This window comes from Myxine glutinosa, chromosome 14, assembly GCF_964187855.1.
Source record: "Myxine glutinosa chromosome 14, kmMyxGlut1.1, whole genome shotgun sequence".
Lineage (NCBI taxonomy): Eukaryota > Metazoa > Chordata > Myxini > Myxiniformes > Myxinidae > Myxine > Myxine glutinosa.
This window is the reverse complement of record NC_136274.1, coordinates 48,583,772-48,609,531: the sequence shown is the minus strand read 5'-3', so window position 1 is coordinate 48,609,531 and position 25,760 is coordinate 48,583,772. Positions and strand designations below refer to the sequence as shown.

Here is a 25,760-nt window from a genome sequence, read left to right as displayed (position 1 = left end):
TCAATGTAGCACCTCCATGTGTCCCATGCAGTCTTCTTTCCTCGACCAGCAACGAACGAGGCAGTGTCACATCCTGTGAATGCATGACACACTGGCAGAGCTGCACACTTCTCAGGACCCAGAGCCAGAGTATTGGCCATATCGTGAGCTGCCAAGATATGAAAATTGTTTCCAGTTCCAAACGCAACCCACAGCTCAGGAATGTCGAGTTGCTGTTTTGCTGTCACTGCCAGAACCAACACATCAGCATCAACTGTGCGGATTTCGATCTTTGTATACCCTTGTTTCACAGCACCCTCCACATGGAGCATTATTCTTGTATCAGCTTCCACGTGGTTGCAGGGAGCAAGGCCTTCTTCATCTCGATGCTGATAACAAAGGATGTGAGACTGATGTGTGGTAATGACTTGTTTTTTCGGTGTCCATTGAGCCAATGCAGACTGCCAGAAAAGAGAACAGTTCCACCTTGTTCTCATCAATCCTGAGAAACTAATTCCAATTCCTAGGGAATAGGGTGGATGGCGCTACACGTCGTCTAACTCCTTTCCCTCTTCTCTTCCATGTACCTGCCTTCAGACTGTCTGAAAAGTACTCATCCCACACAATGTCTACGTCTTGCTTGCTGCAGGTGAGCTCTGATGTGAGGTAGGGACACTGCAGTTGCATAATCATCAAATGTTTTGGCTGGACCAGGTTGCAGCATATTGACAACTGCAGCTCCGTCAAGAAAAATAACATCTGTAGCTGGTGCAGACGCACTGGTTTGTGAAAGAACGAGTTCTTCAAGGCAGCCTACCAGGTGTGATTTCACTCCAGTTCTCAACTTGCTCATCTGTGACAGCGAAGGTGGGCAAGCCTGATTCTCATGTTGAAAGAACTCGTTGAGGTCCCCATCTCGTATCTGTGAGGCAATGTATAGCCTGGAGAACAAATAGCAGTCGTTCTTCAGTGATGTTAGCTGCTGTTGTCCCTTTGACTTCTGTTGGGCTGGAGGCCGACTGAAGAGGGGCAGGTTGTTCCTCTTGATTGGCTCATAAATATGTTTTGTTTGGTTGACTAGGCGCTCTGTGACATACGTGTTGTACTGATCTTGTCCAAGCTTCTCAATGTGACGTACAGTGTCTATGACAGCAGGATCAACAAGGTCTCTACTGTCCAGTATGAGAAGATCACCGCTATCCTCACAGAAGGGATTCCCCAGTCTTTCTATTGTATCTCTCAGTGATTTGACATCTTTAGCAAATGCCTTCTGTGTGTGTGGTGCCTGATCATGATGCCTGTGATCTGACTTCTTTCTCCTCTCTGTTGTGCTTTCAAACTCTTCAATAACTCGTGCCATTTCAAGGCCACAAACCATCCGTCGCCTCAGTGCTGCTGGATTCTCAGTCAGGCCAACAGCTCCACCATCACCCTTCACTGCAGCATTGTTTTGTTCATGGGCCTGATCTACTGCTATTGCAGAGAATGCTCGACCTGTCTTCTTCACCACAAAGTTACCTTTGAGAAACTTTGCAAATATCTTTGCATGTTTCATTTCCAATGTTACCACGTCACGCAAATGGACAGGAACACACCTGGCATAATTAGTGTGGTCTAGAGCAAAGATCCAGGGTGTGATCTTGGTCAAAGCATCCACGTACAGCAAGAAGTCTGCCTCACGTATTGCTCTTGCATAGATAATTAGCTCGAGCCCCAAATTCAGTATGATGAGCCAAAACTGGAATTGGGGACTGACTTCAGCTCGCTTGGAACGCCAGTCTTCTTGAGGCAATATGCTTTCTCCTTCTTGCAGGCTTTGCCCATGCTGGTCATATTCATTCTGCAGGAGTAGGTACAGAGCACAGACTGTCACCTGATGAGCATGCCGTGTTCGAGTAACATGAGTGGCTTTGAGAAATGAATCTGCATTGCCAGACGTGGCCGCACCTGCTTCTACCAGTACACTGGTCCATCCACTATTGTCTAGAAGATCTTCAAGTGTCCTAAGAGCTGCCATTTCAATGTGCAGTCCACCGAACATTACAATGAATTTGTCCTCACCATAGTTTGTGGGCCAACTCCACTGGATTTGCTTTCCAAGTGTAAACAGAAGCTGATCCATAGTAATGATGGGCACTTGTCCAGGAATGAGTATCTCCACTGCCTTCTGTACAACATCCATTGAATGACGAATCATGGCAACAGAGTTTGCTTGGTCATAGAACAGGGGAAGAAGAGCAGTAAGTGATACGCTGCTCTCTGGCTCTGAACCAACTGCCTGCTGACTCGCATGATATGCAGCCTAGGAGACAGTTTCTTCATCACTGAATGAGTCAGTAGCGACTGTCTGCTTCACATGCTCCAGCCAACTGAAAACACAAGAGAAATACAATAGTGTAACTTATTTTCAAAGAAAAACTACATGTATACATTTTCAAAGAACAACTGTAATTAGGTGATTATGAAAGACAACTTCCTATACTTTACCTGTATTCTTTCTGCATGGCCTCAAGTATACGTCGACAGTCAGCTCTGTTTGGCCCAACTATTTTAGGCACTGGTGGATCCTTTCTGGGCACTGGGGCTGAAGGCACACTGGTATACGATTGTGGCAACTGGTCCAAGGTCTTAGTGGAGGCAGTCTGGGTATCATCACAACCCTGCATGGCCCATTTCACTTCACCGGTGTCAGAATTTGGATGCTGAAACAAGGATATGCCTGTTACATGGAATGAATCATGAGCAGTTGTCGAGCTTGGGTTGTGGTCTATCTTATCAACTGCAGCAGTTGTGAAGAGACCACCTCTCAGATGAGGAGGGCAGACTGCTTTCTCAGTCTCATCGTGTTGACAAATCTTGTTTCCTAGATCAATGGATATGTTCAGCACTCTGTCATATGAGATAGATAGTCCTAAGTTGAACAGAGTGTCTACAAGATCACGCTTGCATGTCTTTGTGTGAACCATCACTCCTAGATAGACTGGCAGAGGTGTCTCTCTTTGTTGACTGTGTGTTGCTGCAGTAGAGGTCTCCTGATGGCACACAAAAGTGTTGAACATCAACAGCTGTGTGATGGTAAGTACTGGTTGAGGCACTGATGTGAAACTTGCTTGTGTTTTGATATTTGACCCGTTCAGGATCATAAATACTAGTGCAGAAAAGGAACTTGGTAACGATTCCTCTTGACACTGATCACCAAATGAACCACTGGATCTTGTTTTCATTTTCAGCATATCTATCTGAAGAGAACCATGACAATTACAACTACATATGGGCAGGGTACAGCCTGAAGTGGAGATCGGTTTCTGAGGTTTGGGACATGGAATGTAGGGACAATGACAGGGAGATCAGGAGAAGTGGTGGAAGTATAATTGGTCAGAAGAGTGGACATATGTTGTGTGCAAGAGACGAGATGGAAGGGAAGTGGTGTGAGAATGGTGAAGGGTAGGCAGGGACAGAAATACAAGTTTGTGTGGCAAGGGTGCCTGGAGGGCATGAATGGTGTTGGTGTCCTGTTTTCTGAGGAGTTTGTAGAGTGTGGTGAGTGTGACTAGAGTGAGTGATAGGTTGATGATGGTGAAAATGATGATTGGAAAGTTCTTGGTGAACGTCATTTTGGGATATGCTCCGCAGGTTGGTCGGAGCGATGAAGAGGACAAGTTCTGGTGTGCGATAGAGAAGCTGATGGAAAACGTGAAAGATGAGGAAGTTGTTGTGGTAGGAGGAGACCTAAATGGACATGTGGGAAGGAGTATGGATGGTTTTGAGGGAGTTCATGGGGGTTACGGATATGGTGTGAGAAATGGAGAAGGTGAAAGGATTTTGGAGTTTGCTGATGGAGCTGATTTGTTGATTTGTAATACTCAGTTCCAGAAAGAGGATAATAAGCTTGTTACATACACGTCAGGTGGGTCGACGGCAACCGTTGACTACCTGATGGTGCATAGGCGAGAAAAGGGGCACCTCCGGGACACAAAGGTGATCCCGGGGGAGGAGGCTGTTTCACAGCACCACTTGGTTGTCTGCGACATAAGGGTGAAAGGTGCGAGGAGAGCTCGGCGGGTGAAGTACCAACCGATAATGAAGGTGTGGAGGTTGAAAGAGGTGACAGTAAGGGAGGCATTAAAAGAGAGGCTGAGTAGGGTAGAGGATGATGTGGTTGAGCTTGAAAGTGGTTGGATGTCAATGAAAGCTAGTCTGTTGGGAGCCGTTGGTGAGGTCTGTGGATGGACAAAAGGACCACCGAGGCACTCGGAAACGTGGTGGGATGATGAAGTTGGAAAGAGGATTGACGAGAAGAGGAAGAAGTTCAAGGAGTGGCAGAAGTCGAAGGGTACGGGAGCAGAAACAGCAGAGCATGAAAGTTATAAGGCAGTCCAGAAGGCTGCAAAGAAAGAGGTAGCAAAGGCACAGGAGGCATGTAGGAAAATGTTCGGAGAACGCTTGGATTCGGAAGAGGGTCAGAGAGCAGTATTCAGGATTGCAAAGCAGATAGCGAAAGAAGTGTGATGTGATGGGGGTGAGTTGCTTGAAGGATGAAGTGGGACAAATCGTTGTGGTCCCAGATGGAATTAAAGGAAGATGGAAAAGATATATGGAAATGCTGTTGAATACAGAGAATGAATGGGATGGCAACATAGAGAGTAACCCAGTTTTAGGACCAGCAGAGAAGATAACTGAGAAGGAAGTTGAGGAAGTGATAAAAGCAATGAAGAGTAGAAAAGTGGGAGGGCCGACGGGAGTTGTGGGAGATATGTTGAAGGCAGCAGGAAGTTGGGGTGTGAAGAGAATGACAGAGATCTGTAATCTGGCGGTGAAAGAAGGCCGCATTCCAGTGGATTGGGAACTGAGTACCCTCGTCCCTCTATACAAGGGGAAAGGTGACCCTCTAGAGCAGGGGTCGGCAACCTTAGGCACGCGTGCCACCATTCGCACGCGGCAGCGTAGTCATTGGCACACTCGCGAAAGCAGTGCCCTCTCCGCTGCATGCCAAATCACCTATTGAACAGCCATTGGCTGTTGCACGTGTTGCACTATAACAGTATTCCCGTGTGATTGTGCAGGGTGATGAGGTAGATGGATCAGAGCAGTCACCATTCCAATTCCAAATTCTATTACTGGAATAATAATCAAAGATGCACAACAAGAGATGCCGGCCTGGCGCATTCAAACACAATATTCGCGGCAACCGGATGTGCTGTAAGAACAGTGGTGTTGTTCACAGCAGATGGTCCGAGGCTACATCTCCACTCATTATTATTATTTGGACTGGTTTCTGAGTTTTAATATTATTAATCATCATTATTCTGAATTGTATAATAATCGCAGATATAAAACAGGAGATGCAGGCTTGGTGCCTTCCAATATGCCGTTCGCGGCAACCTGAGGTGCTGTAAGAGCGGCTGTGCTGTTAACATCCGGTGGTCAGCGGTTGCATCTCCACTCTTTGTTAGCATTCAGGCTGCCTTCTGCGTTTTAATATTGATCTCGTCATTATTTTGAGTTTTTTATGGGGTAGTAGTGAGGAAAATGGGGGTAGTAGTTTTTCTCGTAACACGTGGCCTGTCTTATTAGTCCCCTACCGGTCGGTGTACACCGTAGGGGACTATAGGTTTGCACTCCGTCCCTCCGTCTGTCAGTCTGTCGATCCGTCAGTCCGTCACGCAAAGAACAGCTTTCCGGACTTTTTTTCCCTAAACTCTTCATGCTAATGATTTCAAACTTGGTACATGGTTTCGTCATGACAAGTTACAGATCAAGTTCCAACTTCATGACGTTTCGATCATTTTTGACAAAGTTATGGCACTTTGAACTTTGGGAATTTCCCCAACAGTTTTCCGGACTATAATTTGGAGTGCGGTGAGTCATAATGCTGTCTTCTATGACGGTGCTACCCAATGCCGGTAGGGGACATGTATTGCAGCGCAATACTCAGAATGCTTGTTTAGTTTGATTGACGGCACGGCCTCCCGCTCACATTTCCCACAGGAATTGCAGTGAAGCGGTTCAGGTTCGGTAGATGTTCGGTAAATGTTTCTTTAAAATGTTGTTGCTATGCATGTAGCCGATATGGATGGAATAAAATTCCATGTCTGTTGGAAATATTTTTTTGATGTGGTGTCAAAATTAAACTTAATGTTAAACTTAATGTTGATATGGCACACTAATTAACAAGAACATTTCAAACTGGCACTTCATGTCAAAAAGGTTGCCGACCCCTGCTCTAGAGTGTGGCTCGTACCGAGCGATAAAGTTATTGGAGCATGGAATGAAGGTATTGGAAAGGGTGTTGGAGAGGAGGATAAGGAACAAAGTGAAGATCGACGAAATGCAGTTTGGATTTATGCCAGGAAGAGGAACGACAGACAAGCTTTTTATTGTGAGGCAGTTGCAGGAGAAGTACATGGAGAAGAGGAAGAAGTTGTTTCTTGGGTTTGTTGATCTGGAGAAAGCATTCGATAGGGTTCCACGCAAAGTATTGACATGGGCAATGAGGAAGTTAGGAGTGGAGGAATGGTTGATCAGAGTAGTGATGGCAATGTACAAAAGAGCACGCACAGCTGTAAGGACGAAGGACGGGAACAGTGGTGAGTTTGAGGTGAAGGTGGGAGTGCATCAGGGGCCGGTACTAAGTCCACGACTATTTGTAGCTGTAATGGAGGTGCTGGCTCAGAACGTAAAGTAGGGTTTACCATGGGAGTTGTTGTATGCAGATGATCTGGTGTTGATTGCGGAAAGTATGGATGGACTGAAGGAAAAGATGAACAAGTGGAAGGAATGTATGGAGACAAAAGGTCTGAAGGTGAATGTCGGAAAGACGAGGGTGATGGCAAGTGGTGAGGTGGAAAGAACTGGGAAGTGGCCCTGTGCTGTGTGCAGGAAGGGTGTCGGAGTGAACTCCATTCAATGTACAATGTGCGCTGAGTGGGTTCATCAAAAATGTTGTGGTCTGAGAGGTCATTAACCACTGTGGCAGCTACATTCAAATGTAAGGTGTGCACAGAGGGAGCTGCACATGGAGGAAATGTTGAGTTGGATCTTGGAGACGGCGTGAAGCTGGAAGGTGTGAAAACATTTTGCTACCTCGGAGACATGCTGAATGGAGAAGGTGGATCAGACTCGGCAACGGTTGCTCGAGTGAGATGTGCATGGAAGAAGTTTTGGGAACTGAGTGGCGTGCTGATGAGGAGGGGAGTGTCGTTGAACCTGAAGGGAAAGGTGTATGCTGCATGTGTGAGAAGTGTTGTGATTTATGGGAGTGAGACATGGGTAATGAACTTAGAGCAGCAACGAAGGTTGGAAAGGGTGGAAATGCGAATGGTTCGATGGATGTGCGGAGTATCGTTGAGAGAGAGGAAGACAAATGATGAATTGCGAAAAATGATGGGAATGGAGCCTGTGATTGATACTGTGAAGAGGAACAGGTTGAGATGGTTTGGTCATGTGTTGAGGAAGGATGAAAGTGACTGGTTGAGAAGAGTGATGGAAATGAATGTAGAAGGAAGTAGAGGACGAGGAAGACCAAGAAAGACTTGGCTGAAGATGGTGGAAGAAGAAATGCGGGCAAGGGGGTTAACAAGGAGAGATGCAGAAAATAGGGCAAGATGGAGAAGATTGTCATGGGGACCGCAAGGCTAACCCCCGCTCTAGCAGGGAAAATGGCCTTAAAATGCATGTTGTTGTGTGTTGTGTCTCTGAACTATGTTAGCAGCTCTTGCAAGAATAACGGCATCACTGTCAGCATCATATTCACATGCTTTTTGTAAAGCAGGACCAACATCCTCATTGCAAATAAGTGCAACCTCTCGGCCTTTTGTTACTGCTATTATGTCTGGAAAATAGGCCAAGATTTGATTCTTAAGCCTGGTGGAGTTAACACGTCCAGTGAGCTCAGTAGTACCAAGCTGTTCCAGTCTGCTTGTATGCAGTTTGACCAGGTCTGACATCTGGAATACTGCTGCCACTCCACTGTCCATGTGAACTTCCTCAATATAGGAAATCAGTCCAGCTAATGCAATGCCATGGTTGACGGAATCAACGTCAGTCTCGTTGGATGACTTTTTCTCGTGCTCTGTTATACAGAGAGACCACGCATTTGACGTGGTACTTGGCTTCCTGTGCAATCAAGTCACCAGCACTCAATTTGGCCAGCACATACTTGTCTTCTCGTTTAAGCGCACATTTCCTGACCTGAGCATCGAGGTCAAATGTTGACGCTTCATGCAATGTCTCTGCAGCCTCAAATTCACTACAGAAGAAACATTTTGTAGTAAAAGCTGAAGACTGCCCCATAATCAGATGGGTGAAATTCTTGCTCACTTCTGTACAAGTACTTTCTTTGGCTGATGATTTTCTTTTCTCTGCACAATTCAGCTTGTTTTGTGGAATTTCAGCCTGCAAGAGTCATGAAACTTGGCCTTATGATGTTGCAGTGTTGCCTCAATTCCATCACCATCATCCAGTTTTTGAGGATTGCTGAGGATCCATGATCTTGTGTGCCTTTGCCATTGTTAGCCAGGATATTTAGTTTGACCACCAACAAACACCACCACCAAATTACACTACTCACAATAAGTTAGGGATATTGGCAGGTTCTTTGGTGTGGTTGATTTTGTGTATTAATTATGTTGAAAAAAGTTGTTGGTCCTAATTCTATGGTTATTAATGAGTGTGAAAAAACACAGCATTCTTTATTTCAATACCATAACCCTAACCCCTATTAAAAAAAATTAACTCACTCCCACAATATCCCTAACTTATTGTGAGTAGTGTAAATGTTGGACCAACACCAGAGTTCACAATGTAGATTGACGTAGCAAATGAGTTTGGGCCAGCACCTGCAAGCAGAATAAACAGTATGTAAGCATCATTCCAGGCCATACATACATACAGATGGGAAAACAACACAAAATACCATGATTATACTCATTTTATTACATTATCATGACACCTGGAAATACTTCATAAGGCGTGTTCCTGCCTTTTTGGGAAAGTGGTTGTCACAGCCATCATGGAGAAAATTTGCAATGGCCCTATAGCCAGTTTTCTTACTCTGAACATGCCCTAGTCACCTTCCAAATTTCATGCTTTTATCATCAAGTACACAATACCTTCATACATTTCACATATCTGCTGGAATAATAGTGGAACCTAAGCTTTTACTCAGAACCGACATTCCAAAATTCATTCTCAAAGCCGTCAACAGATTTGAGAAGTTTATGCATGCAAAGGTAACAGGAAAACAAGGTACCTAGGTTATTCACCTGACGAATGTTCAGTGAACTATCTTGTAATTAACTTGTAAGCCAACCTACCTTCTTTCATTAATGCTTGGAACTGGTGCGGCTTTGTCGCTTTGAATTCTCGTTGGCCCTCGTCAACAATTTCCATCTATTTTTCAGCAAAATTCCGCACTCTACCCCAACTGTTTTGGTTAAATTCCTTCAGTTTGTCATCTCCCCGGGCCCGGTCCTCCACGTGAATAATACACAGCATTTCACAAATTTTCAGTCATTTATTCAACAAAAAACAGTAAAACGTTGACAAATGATATCGAAAGCGAAACCATAAACACCGCACACCCGAGTGGCGATCCGCGATGCTGATTGGTTGAGAGCGCGCAATTATGTGACGTGGTGACCGCATCACCCCATCCCCCGTCAACTTTCACCCTAGTTAACAATACCCACGACCACCCCACACCCCTCCCCCACTCCACCTTACCCACAATCCCCCATCAACCTTCACCCTAGTTAACAATACCCATGACCACCCACACCCCTCCCCCACTCCACCTTACCCACAATCCCCCGTCAAATGCCGTATCCTAAAAATCCGAAATTGCATACACATGATCTATGACACATTTGTACTTAAACCTTAAAAAAACATCTTCTCCCAAACCACCAAAGCGATCGACTCCAAATTTTACGTGTGTCATCGACTGGGCATGGTAATTAAAAGTTGATCACGAAAACCATTGGTCGCATGGTGTGGCAGCCATACTTGATTGAAGTAAAATATTAAATAATTATATCTCAGAAACCACTTACCCTATCGATGCGAAACTTTACAATCATCACCAATTGCAGATGAAGAATGTCATCTGACACAATTGCTGCATATAGTTTGAAAATGATGTCGTAGCTCACATGGTTTGGCAGCCATCTTGTATAGAATAACAAACCTTATCTGGTCAACATGAAACTTCACAAACGTGATCCCCTCCCCATACATATGCAGAGTGTACATTTTTAATGTCATATGTCACGTGGTTTGGCAGCCATATTAGCTTGAGAGCCAATATTTAAAAACGTCTCTGAAACTGCTTCACCGATCGATGTGAAACCTCTTACATCTATCTATAATTCCAGTAATCTCTGTCTGTACGTTTGTCTGTGACCGCTGTTTCTCGACAACCACGGGTCCGATATACTTTTAACTTGCCAGGTATATTGCTGGGGACCCGAGGATGTGCCTTTTCAAGGTTTCATATTAATCGGACAATTACTTACCGAGCTATGTCCAAAAAACGATTCAACCAATCAGAGAGCAGCGAACTATCGCGTGTGCCGAACGTGGCGGGCACACTCTGCCTCGGACGGCACATTTGAGAGCGTATTCATTTATTTCACGTTTGCAAACTATGTTGGCGTTAAACTATGTTTTACAACTAATAAAAACGAATTTGCGATTCATTCGCTTTCCTGCGCGTTTGTGCACGCGATGGCGATTTCTTTACCAAACTCCGGAAGCCGTTCGCTTTGGACCAAACCATTGCATGTAAATAGAGGGGGGGGATTGTCACCACTCGCAAGCCGTTCGCTTTGGACCAAACCATTTCATGTAAATAGAGGGGGGGGGATATAATTTTAGATATAGATATAGTACGGGCAATGCCCTAGTCTGGTACAAATGTGACACTTGAGAACAGCTGAAGGAATTTAAATCAAACTTCTTCATTTTTAGGACAGTCAACGAGGGCATCTACCTATTGTCATGGGCATGGACGCGGAGGCATGTTGGCGATGCAGTCGCATTGCTCTAGTATATTCCTGATATAAATAGTGATAATCTTTATTCACAAAGTATATAAATACAGGTATTGAGGCATGTCGAATATCAGACAAATCAGTAAATAATGAGACTATGCATGTGATTTTTGCAATCACCCAGATATTTTGCTTTAAAATTTGTAAGTACGCTTGCTGTCCTTTTCATATAACCCTCGTAATGAAAGGTAATTTCCTCTTTGGCCATGCATTGATTTGTTAATGTGCTCATACATTTGACACCACGCATACTCATAAGGGCCAAACCAACTTCTCACCACTTATTTCTGCTTTTTGACCTCGACATATCTTGGAATTGCATTTTTTGGCATAAACATGTATAAACATTATCTTGCTTTGTCATTTTTCAAACTTTGGGCATGGTTGAAAATGTTCGATGAGGCATATGAGGGCAAAATCTGTTGTTTCTGGGTCACTTTTGTACATCTCCACACACTTTATTATCTCCATCTGTGGGACATGATGAAGTGGCTTCTTGTAACTGATCCATGCTTTTGACGTGTGTGTGGTGTGTGGTGTGTGGGCGCGCGCGCGTCTTTCTTTCTGTGCCCGTTTGTCTCTGTCTGTGCCCTCTGTCTCTGTCTATCTAAATGTGTGTGTGTTCATTACATTTGCAACATTATTGCCTATTTTGATGAATTTAATTTGCCCTGCATGCACTGAAATCATTCCTTTGCATACAGCGGCATAAAAGGAAGTCTTCCCTTGGAAAATTATCTTCTAATTAGAGGTTGCAAGGAAGAAAGGAAAATGTAATTATATTCATAATGGTTGATGATTGTTTGAATTTGTATAAATAGTTTTAATTTGTCCTGTTATGCCTTCGTTTTTAGATTACAGCTTTACACAAAGAGGTTGAAAAAGTGAAGTTGGACCAAAAACGGTATTTTTATTATCATTATGTAATTTATCCAACATTGTTGAAACTCTATTTGTGACGTGGGGGCTACCAACGAGCACCTCCTGTGTTTCCAGGCTGGACCAGGAGCTGGATTTTATCTTGGGACAGCAGCGGGAGCTCGAGGAGCTGCTCAATCCATTGGAGGATGCGGTCAAAGAGCAGAGTTCCTCGATATACCTGCAACCTACTAATGAGGAAAGGGAGCGCACGTACGTTGTACCCCATACCTTATCGCACTCGCTTCATAACATTCTCACTATTCTCTCTTCCATTTGCAGGATCCTTTACCTCTCCTTTTTTTTGTATACAAAATTGAGACTCATGGAAGAGTGAAATGGCAGGGGGGAAATTAGGTTGGGTTAATGGCGGTACAAAACATTGTGCATTGGGGTTTGGGGGATGACGTGTAGGTGGTGGCGCACCGCACTTACTTTGAATCCCTGGAGGGAATAGCACGATTGAATCTTGGAGGGATGAATCCTTGTTACATTTTGCTTTCTCCATTGCTTACCTCCAAAAAATTTGCCATGTTTTGCTCTACATGAACATTTTTCACAGGTACAAGTTGGCAGAGAATATAGATGCACAGCTGAAGCGCATGTCCCAGGACCTGAAGGAAGTCATCGATCACCTGAACACTTCCAGTGGCCCAGGAGAAACTGCAGACCCGGTATGCTTTGATCCCTTTTACTTTGCACTGAAGTAGCATGTTGTTGATCAATGATGCTTTTATTTTTCATCCTGGAAAACATTTGGTTGTCCTTGTATAACGACGTAGATCAAGGGCATGTACATGTACTTGCTATTGCACCAAATTGCAGGATTCTTTGATCTCCCCCTGTGCGTCCCATGTCCCATACATCTTTTTTTCCTTTCCTTTATTCTTACGTCCTGGGACCTACCCATCCATCCTTTTACTCTTCATATTTAGCTTGCTTTTTTTTTTTCCTTAATTCAATCTTCCCTGTTTGCATCTGTAGGTGAGATGGAACCTGTTTTGTGAGCATTTGTAGCAGTTATTATCGAGGATGAATGCTTGGTCTCATTGCCCATGTTGGTTTTTTGTCCCCCGTCGCACCGCGGAAGGGTGAAAGGGGGACTCTGGTTTTCCCCTTCGTCCGTCTGTCTGTGTGTGCGTGCGTGCGTAAGCGAAGGACCGCATTCGAATTTGGTGTGTGGGTGCAACCCACGTCAAAACCCAAGATGGCCACCGCCATGTATGTCTGAACCTTGAGTGGAATATCTTGAAAAATAAGCGAAGTACCAACTTCTAATCTGGTGTGTGGGTGTATCCAGGCATAAGGAAGAACCCTATTGAAAATTGGGTCGCCACGTCAAAATCCAAGATGGCCGCCGCCATGTATGTCTGAACCTTGTGAGCTGAATATCTTGAAAAATAAGCGAAGTACCAACTTCTAATCTGGTGTGTGGGTGTATCTAGGCGCAAGGAAGAACGCTATTGAAAATTGGGTCGCCACGTCAAAATACAAGATGGCCGCCACCATATATATACTGAAACGCAAAATAAACTTACCACTTGTTTGAAATGTAATAAAATTGTAACAGTTCAAAATAAATCAAACCAACAATTGCTAATTGAAACATTGGCATTTTATTGATGACATGTCAAGTTTTTGACCAAGATACACCATCTCATCAGTTTGTTCTACAGTACAGAACAGCACAGGGTGCAATGTCAGTCCCCTTTCAATAGCGTGTGTGGCCACCATTGTTTTGGATACAGGCAGTGCATCGTCGGCGTATACTGCCTACCAGTCTTTGGATGGATTGTTGCTGGATTCTGTCCCACTCAGTCCTCAATGTCTGAAGCAGCTCTGCCCGTGTCCTGGCCCTGCCAACTACACGTCTCCCAAGCTCATCCCACAGGTGCTCTATGGGATTCAGGTCAGGGGAGAGCGCAGGCCACTGCATGGTGTTGATTTCTCGCCTTGGAGAAATGCAGTGGTAAAGCGAGCAGCATGGGGACGAGCGTTGTCATGCTGAAAGGTTCTCAGTTCTGGGTGATCTAGCAGGAATGGCAGCAGATGAGGTCGCAGGATGTTATCCACATACCGCTGGGCGTTAAGATTCCCATCCACAACCACCAGTGGCGTCCTGTACCGGCCTGATATGGCGGCCCACACCATCACACTTGGGCCACCCCACCTGTTGGCTTGACGCACGCAACAATCGGCATATCGCTCGCCAGTTCTTCTCCAGACACGCTCACGCCCATCAGGACTGTCCACACAGAACCTTGACTCATCGCTGAAAGCGACCTCGTTCCACTGTGCCAAGGTCCACCGCTGTTGCTGCTGGCACCATCTCTGTCGGTTGCGGCGATGGGCAGCCGTCATCACGGGGCCTCTGTATGGTCTTCTGGCAGTCAGACCATAGTCATGCAGTCGTCTTCGTGCAGTATCATTGGAGATCCGTGGGTTTGCACGCCCCGGAGTTTCTGCTGCAGTGCAGGATGCTGGACGGAATCGATCCCGCAGGTGACTTCAGACCATCTGCCTGTCCTGCCTTGCAGTGGTGACTCTTGGCCTCCCTGATCAACGTCTGTCATCTGCAGAGTTGTGGAGGGTGTCTCTGTCCACCAGGGCCGATACCGTCTGGTGTGAACAGCCAAGGCGACGTGCCACCTCACGGTAGCTCAGTCCGCCTTGCAGCATGCCCAGGGCACGCTGCCGTTGATCCCTTGACAATCGTGGCATGTTGATTGAAATGCCCATTTTGCACTGGCCTTTTTAAAGCCAATATCAAGACATCACGTGCAGCTCATTAAAATCATCCCGTACCCCTTGGCTAATCACTGACAGTCAAAACGGCTGTTCAACAGCTGTGCTATGAAGTGACCATTGAAGGTTCAAGTGACCATCCGTGACCGTTTTGTCTGACAGTGAGGACACTATTGTCCACAAATAAGTTCACACATTTACTACACGCAGTGTTATTGTTGATATTTAAAGGTTTCAAAGGTGGTAAGTTTATTTTGCGTTTCAGTATATATGTCTGAACCTTGTGAGCGAAATATCTTGAAAAATAAGCGATGTACCAACTTCTAATCTGGTGTGTGGGTGTATCTAGGCATTAGGAAGAACGCTATTGAAAATTGGGTCGCCATGTCAAAATCCAAGATGGCCGCCACCATATATATGTCTGAACCCTATGAACGAAATATCTTGAAAAATAAGCGAAGTACCAGCTTCTAATCTGGTGTGTGGGTGTATGTAGGCATAAGGAAGAACCCTATTGAAAATTGGGTCGCCACGTCAAAATACAAGATGGCCACCACCATATATATGTCTGAACCTTGTGAGCGAAATATCTTGAAAAAGAAACGAACTACTAACTTCTAATCTGGTGTGTGGGTGTATCTGCGCATAAGGAAGAACGCTATTGAAAATTGGGTCGCCACGTCAAAATCCAAGATGGCCACCTCCATGTATGTCTGAACCTTGAGCGAAATATCATATCATTGCATGTTTTCTGCGTCTTCCACTTTGTCAACTCACATCACTTCCCCGACGGGGGACCTAGGCGTAACGCTTGTCCTCTTGGGCTTTCTATTCTCCATACAGTGCATTCAGAAAGTATTCAGACCCCTTCACTTTTTTCACATTTTGTTATGTTGCAGCCTTATGCTGAAATCGTTTAAATTCATTTTTTCCCCTCATCAATCTACACTCAATACCCCATAATGACAAAGAGAAAACAGGATTTTAGAAAGTTTTGAAAATTTATTAAAAAGAAAAAACTGAAATATCACATTGACATAAGTGTTCAGACCCTTTGCTATGACGCTTGAAATTTAGCTCAGGTGCCTCCCTTTTCTCTTGATCATCTTTGAGATGTTTCTACACCTTGATTGGAGTCCACCTGTGGTAAATTCAATTGATTGGACATGATTTGGAAAGGCACACACACCTGTCTATATAAGGTCTCACAGCTGACATTGCATATCAGAGCAAAAACCAAGCCATGAGGTCGAAGGAATTGTCTGCAGAGCTCATAGACAGGATTGTGTCGAGGCACAGATTTGGGGAAGCCTACAAAAAAATTTCTGCTGCATTGAAGGTTTCCAAGAGCACAGTGGCCTCCATAATTCTTAAATGGAAGAAGTTTGGAACAACCAGGACTCTTGCTAGAGCTGGCCGCCTGGCCAAACTGAGCAATCGGGGGAGGACCTTGGTAAGAGAGGTGACCAAGAACCCGATGGTCACTGGCTGAGCTCCAGAGATCCTGTGTGGAGATGGGAGAAACTTCCAGAAGGACAACCATCACTGCAACACTCCACCGATCTGGTCTTTATGGCAGAGTGGCCAGACGGAAGCCCCTCCTCAGTGAAAGACACATGAAAGCCGGCTCGGAGTTTGCAAAGAAGCACCTAAAGGACTCTCAGACTGTGAAAAACAAGATTCTGTGGTCTGATGAAACCAAGATTGAACTGTTTGGCCTCAATTCCAAGCGTCATGTTTGGAGGAAACCAGGCACCGCTCATCACCTGCCCAATACCATCCCAACGGTGAAGCATGGTGGTGGCAGGGTCATGCTGTGGGGGTGTTTTTCACCAGCAGGGACTGGTCAGGGTTGAGGGAACAATGAACGGAGCAAAGTACAGAGATATCCTTAATGAAAACCTGAAACAGAGCGCTCAGGACCTCAGACTGGGCCGAAGGTTCACCTTCCAACAGGACAATGACCCTAAGCACACAGCCAAGACAACGTAGGAGTGGCTTAGGGACAACTCTGTGAAGGTCCTTGAGTGGCCCAGCCAGAGCCCTGACTTGAACCCAATCGAACATCTCTGGAGAGACCTGAAAATGGCTGTCCACCCATGGTCCCCATCCAACCTGACAGAGCTTGAGAGGATCTGCAGAGAAGAATGGCAGAAAATCCCCAAATCCAGGTGTGCAAAACTTGTCGCGTCATACCCAAGAAGACTCGAGGCTGTAATCGCTGCCAAGGGTGCTTCAACCAAGTACTGAGTTAAGGGTCTGCATACTTATGTCAATGTGATATTTCAGTTTTTTCTTTTTAATAAATTTGCAAAAACTTTCTAAATCCTGTTTTCTCTTTGTCATTATGGGATATTGAGTGTAGCTTGATGAGGGAAAAAATGAATTTAAACGATTTCAGCATAAGGCTGCAACATAACAAAATGTGAAAAAAGTGAAGGGGTCTGAATACTTTCTGAATGCACTGTATATCCATATGGGTATGCACTGCCTTGCTAAGGCAGAACGAGTGATACAATAATTATTTTCCACTATTGTAAAATGATATGTAAAGTAAGCCTATACTGGTCATGACACTTTCTACCAAGGAGAATTCATATAATACAGTATCAATATGCATCAATAGGTATTGAAGAAGGTGGTATCCACACTCTAATCTGAGCTATCTAGTTCAACTCTGCCGACATATAAACCGTCACACTGGTGTTCCGCAGGCAGAGCAAGATATTGATCAATGGGTCGTCCTTCGGATGGACTTTAAGCCGGATGTCCCGTCTGCCTGCAATAGATGGTGCATGCTCTAAAGACCCCACAGTACCCATTGCGAATAGTAGACGAGCTATAGCCGGCATCCTCAACAAATTGCAAATTCCTACTCTAACCTACAGGGGGCACTGCATCAGCAGCCCTTGTGCTGGGACGAGGTTGCAAAACCTCAGTTTGGAGAAGTTTGCAAATTTTTTAAAGCTTGTAACTTGGTCATGTTCACTACTGAAAGCTGGTGAGAATTGGTATGGAAAACCCTCCTTTTCCACTTTAATTTTGCATGACCAGTCAGCTATTTATAGTGGGTACTTTTGATATGAGTAGGGCTGACAGGATGGCCTAGATGTACGCACACTCGCCTCTAAGCTGTCTAGCCTGGTTTTGAATCCTGACCCAGCTATAAACTGTCAGTTTGGTGTTTCACAGGCAGGGTGATTCATCAATGTGTGTGCCGTCCCTCAGATGGACGTTAAACCAGGAGTCTCGTCTGCCAGCATGGGTTGGGGGACTTTAAGGATCCCATTGTGTCCTTCGCAAAGAGTCGGCGATTATTATCGCCGGCCCGATGGCCAAATTCCAAATTCCTGCCCTAACTAGGTGAACGTCAGGCCTGGCCAAGCCAATTCGTAAAAATCTTGGGCCAAGCTTCCCCAGGGCCAACCCCACAAGGTGAGATAATAGTGGCCGTTGAAGAGCAGCAAAAATAACTTTTGATATGCGTACTAATTTGAAGGTAGAGAATACGCATGTTTACTCATGCCGAAGTATAATGTATAGCTATGTAAGTACCGTACAAAATACAATCACTCTCACAAAATAAAAATGCAGGAGAGCGATTTACAGCACTCACTGATTTTACAAACAAGTCTGTTGAAGCGGAATTTTTCACACTAAACAACATGTAAACGTGTTTACGAGTTTTGTTTTTTAATTTGGTAGAGCTGGCACAACACACATGACAATCTCCACAATGGTAACAATGTGAAACCCCAGGGAACATTTACATATGGAGAAAATAACTGGCATTGTAACCAGAAGTGAAAAGAAACGCATTGTAACCGGAAGTGAAGAGAAACAGGCATCAAAACATACTTCATTATAAACTATGATTTACGAACCTGGTGTAAATCGTATGGAACCAATGAAGCAGTGTACAATACCAATGAAATACGGATTGCAAAATACGACGGAAAAGTACAGTAAAGCACGTCAAATCGATAGTTAACTGAATGCAGGTATTAGTAAATTTATGGTCTCCAGGAGCATTGGGTATTTTTATTAATTCCGATCTCCGGCCTCGGCATCACTGTCTTCGCATGTTGGTACAGGACTTTTTCCCGTACCAATTTTCAATATTTCGTTAGCAGCACCAACATACGGTGCATCAAGCCCTGCTTTAACCAAGCTTACAGGTTTAGCGAAACGTTGAACTTCCTCTGCTTTTGAAACCGGATTCAAGTAACTAAGCATATTTTAGGTTGAATTGTGAATGCTGAAGTACAACACTGTAGTTGCGAACCATATAGACCTACGCTACATGTGCTGGCCAAGCATGTTGCTACTACTCACTACGGCACGACTGGCGACGATATGCTTACCGCACTTGCATTCTTTGCGTGATCATGAACTGTAATTTCTCTAATTAGGTTTTCTCTACATGAAATGTTTTTTGGACATGAAATGTAGAGGAATACCTATTGTTTTCCTCGGCTTCTTCTTCTCCTTTTTCTTCTGCCCGTTTTTCATGTCCGAAAACTTTAAAATCAATGTTCTCTTCAACCATTGGTCTGATTGGCACAAAATTTTCACCAAGTGATTGGCTAGACTAGTAAAAAAAATTTTTTTACTGCTAATTATGATTTCATGTGTCACATGGTGTGGGTGCCATCTTGGGAAAAAAAAAAACCCCTTCAACTTTTCCCCTGTAAATCTCTGAAACGGCTCAATGGAAAAAATTGAGTTATGGCTCATTCTAAAGTACTCTGTAATGGGACCAAAAATATGTTTATTTAGGATATTAAAAGTGCTAACATTACGAGGTTAGAATGCGACAAATAGAACCCGGGGTCCCACAAATATGATATTTTTGTGCATGACCGAAGTGAAAAAAATCAGAATCCAAAAATTTTTGATGTCATACGTCACATGGTTCGGCCGCCATATTGTTTTTCGTGACAAACACTAAAAACACTTTTTCTCCGCAACGGCTGAACAAATCGAGCCCAAACTTGGCATGCATAAATAATCGCATACCCATGACGAACAAAAGGTTCCGGGTTGATGACGTCATGCATGACATGGTTTCGGAATTATTACGTATTTAAGCATAAACTTTAAAACCTATCGATCTTCTCCCTCATTTTTGAAGATATCGAGTGAAAACTTTATACGTATGTTCCACATGTCGGGAAGTTAAAACGTTACTTGGGAAGTTGCGATTAGTCACATGGTGTGGCCGCAATAATTGAATGGCATTCTTAAAAACCTTCCATCTCTTGAACCGCTGCATTGGTTGACCTGAAATTTTAATGTAAAGTAGTTGTGATCATGGGGAATAAGTGTTTAAAATTTCAACATGATTTGTTCTACGGTCGAAGCCAGAAGTCGTTATTGTTGGAAGAAGAAGAAACATAACACTTTTTCTTCTCAGGCCCTCCAACTGATTGTGCCATTGCCATTTTTCGGATTTATTTCCTTTGAAGAGTCATTTTCTCTGCAGTTGTTAGACCAATTGACAGGAAATTTTCACCATAGGAGTGCCTCGGCCTGCAGAATATTTTAATGGTAATTATGACGTCACATGTCACATGATATGGGCGCCATCTTGGAAAAACCGAAAAACTTTGCACCTCTATATCTCCGAAAGCGCTGAATAGAAAAAATGGAGACATGGCTCATTGTAAAGAACTATCCATGGAGAAAAACTCCTGTAAATGATGATGTCATAGGCGCCTCCATTATGACGTCATAATTCGACACGTAAAAAACGTTATCCGATCAGGATGAAATTTCTTGAGCATCATCTCGGGATAAATTGATGGAGAAAAAAAAATAATGTGAAAGCTGGGTTTCATGAAAGCGGGAAGGCAGTGGAAACCGGTCATCACGTTCTGCAGTTATAAAGTGGCAGTTTTAGTTATTATTAATTCCAATCTCTGGCCTCAAAATCGCTGTCTCCTCAAGTTGGTTCATGGGTGTGCAGCAGTTGGACATTTCAAATTGGAACATCATTCTTGAATGACATAATTCCTGATTCGTCATGTAAACACTCGCTGAGTGACATATTTTTGCCTTCTCCACGAAGTATCTTTCAATAGCAAATATCAGATTTTCCTCATTGGTTATTTGTTTGTCGGAAAAACGACGTACCAACAATGATCAAGGCATTGCTTAATAGTTAATAGCCATCACAATATTGTGACAACCCCGGCCATTTCCCATTGAGGTGTACTTGTGTATCGTTTCTAACACCCCATTGCAATTTCCTGCCCTTTTTTCTTGCACACCAACAGCTGCAGCAGATCTGTAAAATCCTCAACGCACACATGGGCTCCTTACAGTGGATCGATCAAAATGCCGGTACTGCAAGCTGAGAAAGCTCTGTTGGCCGACGTAGTATATTGAGACGTGCTTATTGGGTGCCGTGCCTTGTTAATTCTGACTACACTTTGCTCATTTCCGCAGTGTATCTCCAGAAGAAGGTGGACGAAGTGGCGAAGCTGTACGAGGCACGGCGGAGCGAGAGTGAAGCCGAACAGCTGCCTTTCTAATGGAGGCACTTGAGCTCCTTCCGGCAATGTTGTAATGGCTAATAGATGGATAGTACGATGAAAACTCCATCCGAGTGTTAATTTTTAACTGGGCTGGTGTAGGGAATGCTCGTTTGGGTGAGGGGTGGGGGATTTAATGTGTTGGCATTGTCTGAACGTGACGTTCAGAACTGGACTAGCAATTAATGAATCAAATAAACTTCTCCATACTGTTGTTTTTTTTGTTTTTTTTTTTTTGTTTGTTTTGTTTTGTTTTGTTTTGTTATTGCATTGGAGCCTCAAATCCTTTTTCTGTTGTACTCTAATGGCAATGGTAACTTTTCTCATTTCTTAAAGTACAGTTTTCTAATCAGGGACACTATTTTGCCCTCAGTCCGCAATTGGCCTTTTCTTGGTCTGGAATATTGGTGTTTATTCTTGTTAATCTAAAGAGCAATTCTGATGCCAATACTCTACAGGCATTTTGTCTTCTTCTTCTTTTTGTATTACTTTTTCCAGACATTGAGGTTCCAGATGAAGGTGACCATATTCTGACATTGTGATGGGTTGTCTACCAACATATTTTGCCTGTCTGCTTTTATTTATATTTTTTTCTTTCTCTTTATACAATCCCTCGCCAAATAATTACACATTCACATCATTGAATAATCCAATCAATAAATGGTGTTGCAGAAATGCCTGTGACTGTAACTTGTTCGTAGTAGCTCTCGAAACGAAGCTGCGAGTACTAAAAAAATGTTACAAATTATATTCGAATAATGTGAACCGTTGTGTTCTAGTACCTATAATTCCATGATGTCCCTGTTATATTTTCCACCCCGCAACTAGTGATTATAACTTGAACATTCGAATGAGTACATCCAGTCCACCATTGTCGGTCTTTTGTTTCAAGCAAAACAACTTTATTGCAATTTTAAAATATTTGGCAGTAAGTCTGCCTCTCTGTGTAGCTGTAGAGCAAGTGAGATGTTGCTTTTCCTTATGGCCATCAGTGATGAGTAGGGAGGGAGAGATACCATAGAATACATACTCAGATTCCTGATTACCTTTAAGGCACGGTGAGGACAGAAGGCGAGGTGATTGTTGGGAAAACTCGCGTCATGTGAAAGTAACTACTGTACCTGGGGGACCAACTCCAGAAAGCATGCTAAGCACTTTTAGTCCCCTACCGGTTTCACTGGAGGGTACTGTAGATTTGCTCTCTGTCTGTCCATTCCACCTGTGGTTTTCCAGACTTTTTTCCCATACCCTTCAACATATTCAAGTGAAACTTGGTACATGCCTTTATTATGATAACCTGCAGCACACGTTTGAGGCATTTCGGCAATTTTCCACAGTTATACCCTTTTTTGACTTAGAAAATATCACATTATCTATGGGTCAGTTTACCAGACGTTTACCCCTTACCCTTTAACATATTCAACTGAAATGTGGTACATGGCTTTATTACCTCCGCCACCGAAGGTGGATGCAGGTTATGTTTTCACCCCTGTCTGTTTGGTTGTGGACAAGATGGTTCAAGTTGTGGACAGGTTCGGATGAAATGTGATGGACAGGTTGGGTTTGTGACAAGGACGAAATGATTCGATTTTGGTGAAGTTCCGGTTTCGGATCTGGATTTGAGAATTTTTAAGTGATTCTTCACCATTTAGTAAAAGGGCCAAACACGATATATTGCATAATATTTTAAAACTAAAGCAATGCGACTGTGTCGCCAATATGCCTATGCGTAGTCTCCGCCCGTGACAATGGGTAAATGCCCTCGTTCACTGTCTTAAAATTAAACAAGTTTGGTTTAAATCCCTCCAGCCGTTTTGAAGTATCACATTTTTACCACAGGACAGGTTTCACATCGATCGCTGAAGCGTTTTTGGAGAAGGGATTTTTTTTATTTTTTTTTTATATCGGCTTTCAAGCTAATATGCTTTTATTTATATATTTTTCTTTCTCTTTATACAATCCCTCACCAAATAATTACGCATTCACATCATTGAATTATCCAATCAATAAATGGTGTTGCAGAAATTCCTGTGTCTGGTTTTGCAGCCACCATTTTGCACCATCACTGGTTTTGCAGCCGCGAAACCACGTGACATGACATTTAAAATGCACTCTGCATATGTATGGGGAGAGATCACATTTGTGAATTTTCGTGTTGATCGGATAAGGTTCGTTTTCTATCCAAGATGACTGCCAAACCATGTGACTGAAAAACGTCATCATTTTCAAACTATATGCACCAATGGTGTTCGATGACTTTTGTAAAATTTTCCATCGATAGGGTAAGCGGTTTCAGAGATATAATTAGATCAAGGTAACAAAAACCTATTTCAGACACTTGAGGTCAGAGATCATGTTAGGTAAAATTTATGTTACCGAGATAACTTGTGAACCAGTGATGGGATTTTGACCAAAGTTGGTACAAGTATGTATTATGACGTAAGGATGAACTGATTTGATCTTGGGGTCAAAGGTCCGAACCTGTCCATTGCCCCGTCTGTCATAGGTTTTCATTACCACGATAATTTAAGAACGGCTGAAGGGAAGTGAAACTTGGTACAAGTATGTATAATAATGTAAAGATAACCAGATTAGATTATGGGGCCAAAGGTCAGATTATGGGTTTATGGGGCCAAAGTAAGAGGTTAAAGGTCAGTGGTCCGATTAGGTAAAACTTGTGAACCAGTGATGTGATTTTGACTAAACTTTGTACAAGTAAATATTATGATAGAAACAACAACAACAACATGCATTTTAAGGCCATTTTGGCCCAAATATTATGATATTATGATAGAAATCAATATTATGATTAATATTAATATAAATAAATCAAATATTATGATAGAAAGATGAACTGATTTAGATTTCGGTGTCATAGGGCATGTCAGGTAAAATGTGATACTTGACAACAGCTCAATGGATTTAAATCAAACCTGGTACAAGTATGTATGTATCATGATGGTAATGATATGAGCAGAGACATATGGCTCGATGTCGAAGAGTGCCATTCTATTTCTCTCTTTCACTTGCTGCTCCAAGTGCACCCCCTTGTGCTCTTGGAAAAGAAGCAGAAATTCTGTCATCTTAAACTTCTTTTTCTTCTGGAACAGCCACAATTATTCCCACGTTATTGGGGGGTTGGCTGTGGGAAGCTTGTCCCAAGTCTTTCAAGAACCGGCTGTCAAGGCCTGCCGTTCGACTAAGGTTACAGCAGGAATTTGTAATTTGTTCAGGGTGCCGGAGATAGCTCGCCTACTCTTCGCGAATGACACCGTGGGATCTTTGACGTCCACCAACTAATACCGTCTGTTTATACCATGATTTATACCATGCTTAAATCTCATTTGAAATTTTCACCATCAGCTTAATTTAAATCAAGATCCAGAGGATATAACAATTAAATAGGACATCGGATTTTATCCAGCTGATATTAATAATTTGGCGGCTGTGTTGAAACATGACGGCTTAATAAAATGCTAGAATTGGCACTAAATTTAAATATCAGAAAAGCCCATAAATAATATTGATGGCTTGTTGTTTGGATAAACTAGAGGACTGTGCAATGCATCCATGGAAGCGACAGAACGTTGATTGAAGTGTGCCCCATAATGGCTCGGTGGGAAGCAAGGAGAAACGGACTTTTCAGGTGATAACTCTTCTTCGGAAGGTTTTTGCTCCTAAGAGTTAATGCCCGAAACCTCACCTCCTCGCTTCCCATGGTGGTTTCCCAAACCTCAATCAACGTTCTCCTTATTTGATTATATCGATTATCACTCGTATAAAACACTCGCCTTTCATTTGTCCAGCCTGGGTCTGAATCTCCATACCCAGCTATAAACTGCCACCCTGATTTTTCGTTTGGAGGATGATTTAGCAATGTGTGAGCTCCCCCCCCCCCCCCCCCCCCCCCCAGATGGGCATTAAACTGGGAATCTCGTTAAAATATCCCACCGTGTCTTTCGTGAAGAGTAGACCTGAATTATTGCCAGCACCTGTCTGAACAAATTACAAAATCCTGCTCTAATCTACAAGTGGTACTGCATCAGTGGCACAGCAGCACCCCCAGCAAATGATGCTGCCCACAGCCATGTGCTGCATACCAAGCCAGAACGACACTCGGTGGAGCGCATATACCTTTGCTTTGCTGAACAGTTGACATATTATATCCTACTGATAGGCTGGATTTGAACCAAAATCGAATCTGCTTGTTATTGTCACCTAACTAACTCATCCACCAAGTTTTGTCATAATCTGTCCATGTGTATCGTTTTTGGCCCTATCTCTCAATGGTGAAGAATCAATGAAGCGAAAGCAATGCGACTGTGTCTTCAATATGCCTCCACGTAGTCCCCGCCCAATGCGCCCATGACAATGGGCAAATGCCCTTGTTCACTGTCCTAAAAATAAACAAGTTTGGTTTAAAAACCTTCAGCTGTTTTGAAGTATCACATTTTTACCACAGGACAGGTTTCACATCAATCGGTGAAGTGTTTTTGAAGAAGGGATTTTTTTATATATATATTGGCTTTCA

General features: G+C 43.4%; 1 protein-coding gene across 5 annotated transcripts in view; it reads left to right on the top strand.

The window, feature by feature from the left end:
• Positions 1 to 21,904, top strand: part of NUP62 (nucleoporin 62) — a 62,257-nt gene extending 40,353 nt beyond the window's left edge. For all 5 annotated transcript variants that reach the window (XM_068135693.2, XM_068135695.2, XM_078768424.1 and 2 more), the window contains 5 exons: positions 11,885 to 11,934; positions 12,027 to 12,161; positions 12,511 to 12,622; positions 20,972 to 21,038; positions 21,144 to 21,904. In XM_068135693.2, the coding sequence (XP_067991794.2) occupies positions 11,885 to 11,934; positions 12,027 to 12,161; positions 12,511 to 12,622; positions 20,972 to 21,038; positions 21,144 to 21,229 (450 nt within the window). In that variant the 3' untranslated portion in view covers positions 21,230 to 21,904. The remainder of the gene's footprint in view (positions 1 to 11,884; positions 11,935 to 12,026; positions 12,162 to 12,510; positions 12,623 to 20,971; positions 21,039 to 21,143) is intronic.
• The last annotated feature ends 3,856 nt before the right edge of the window (positions 21,905 to 25,760 follow it).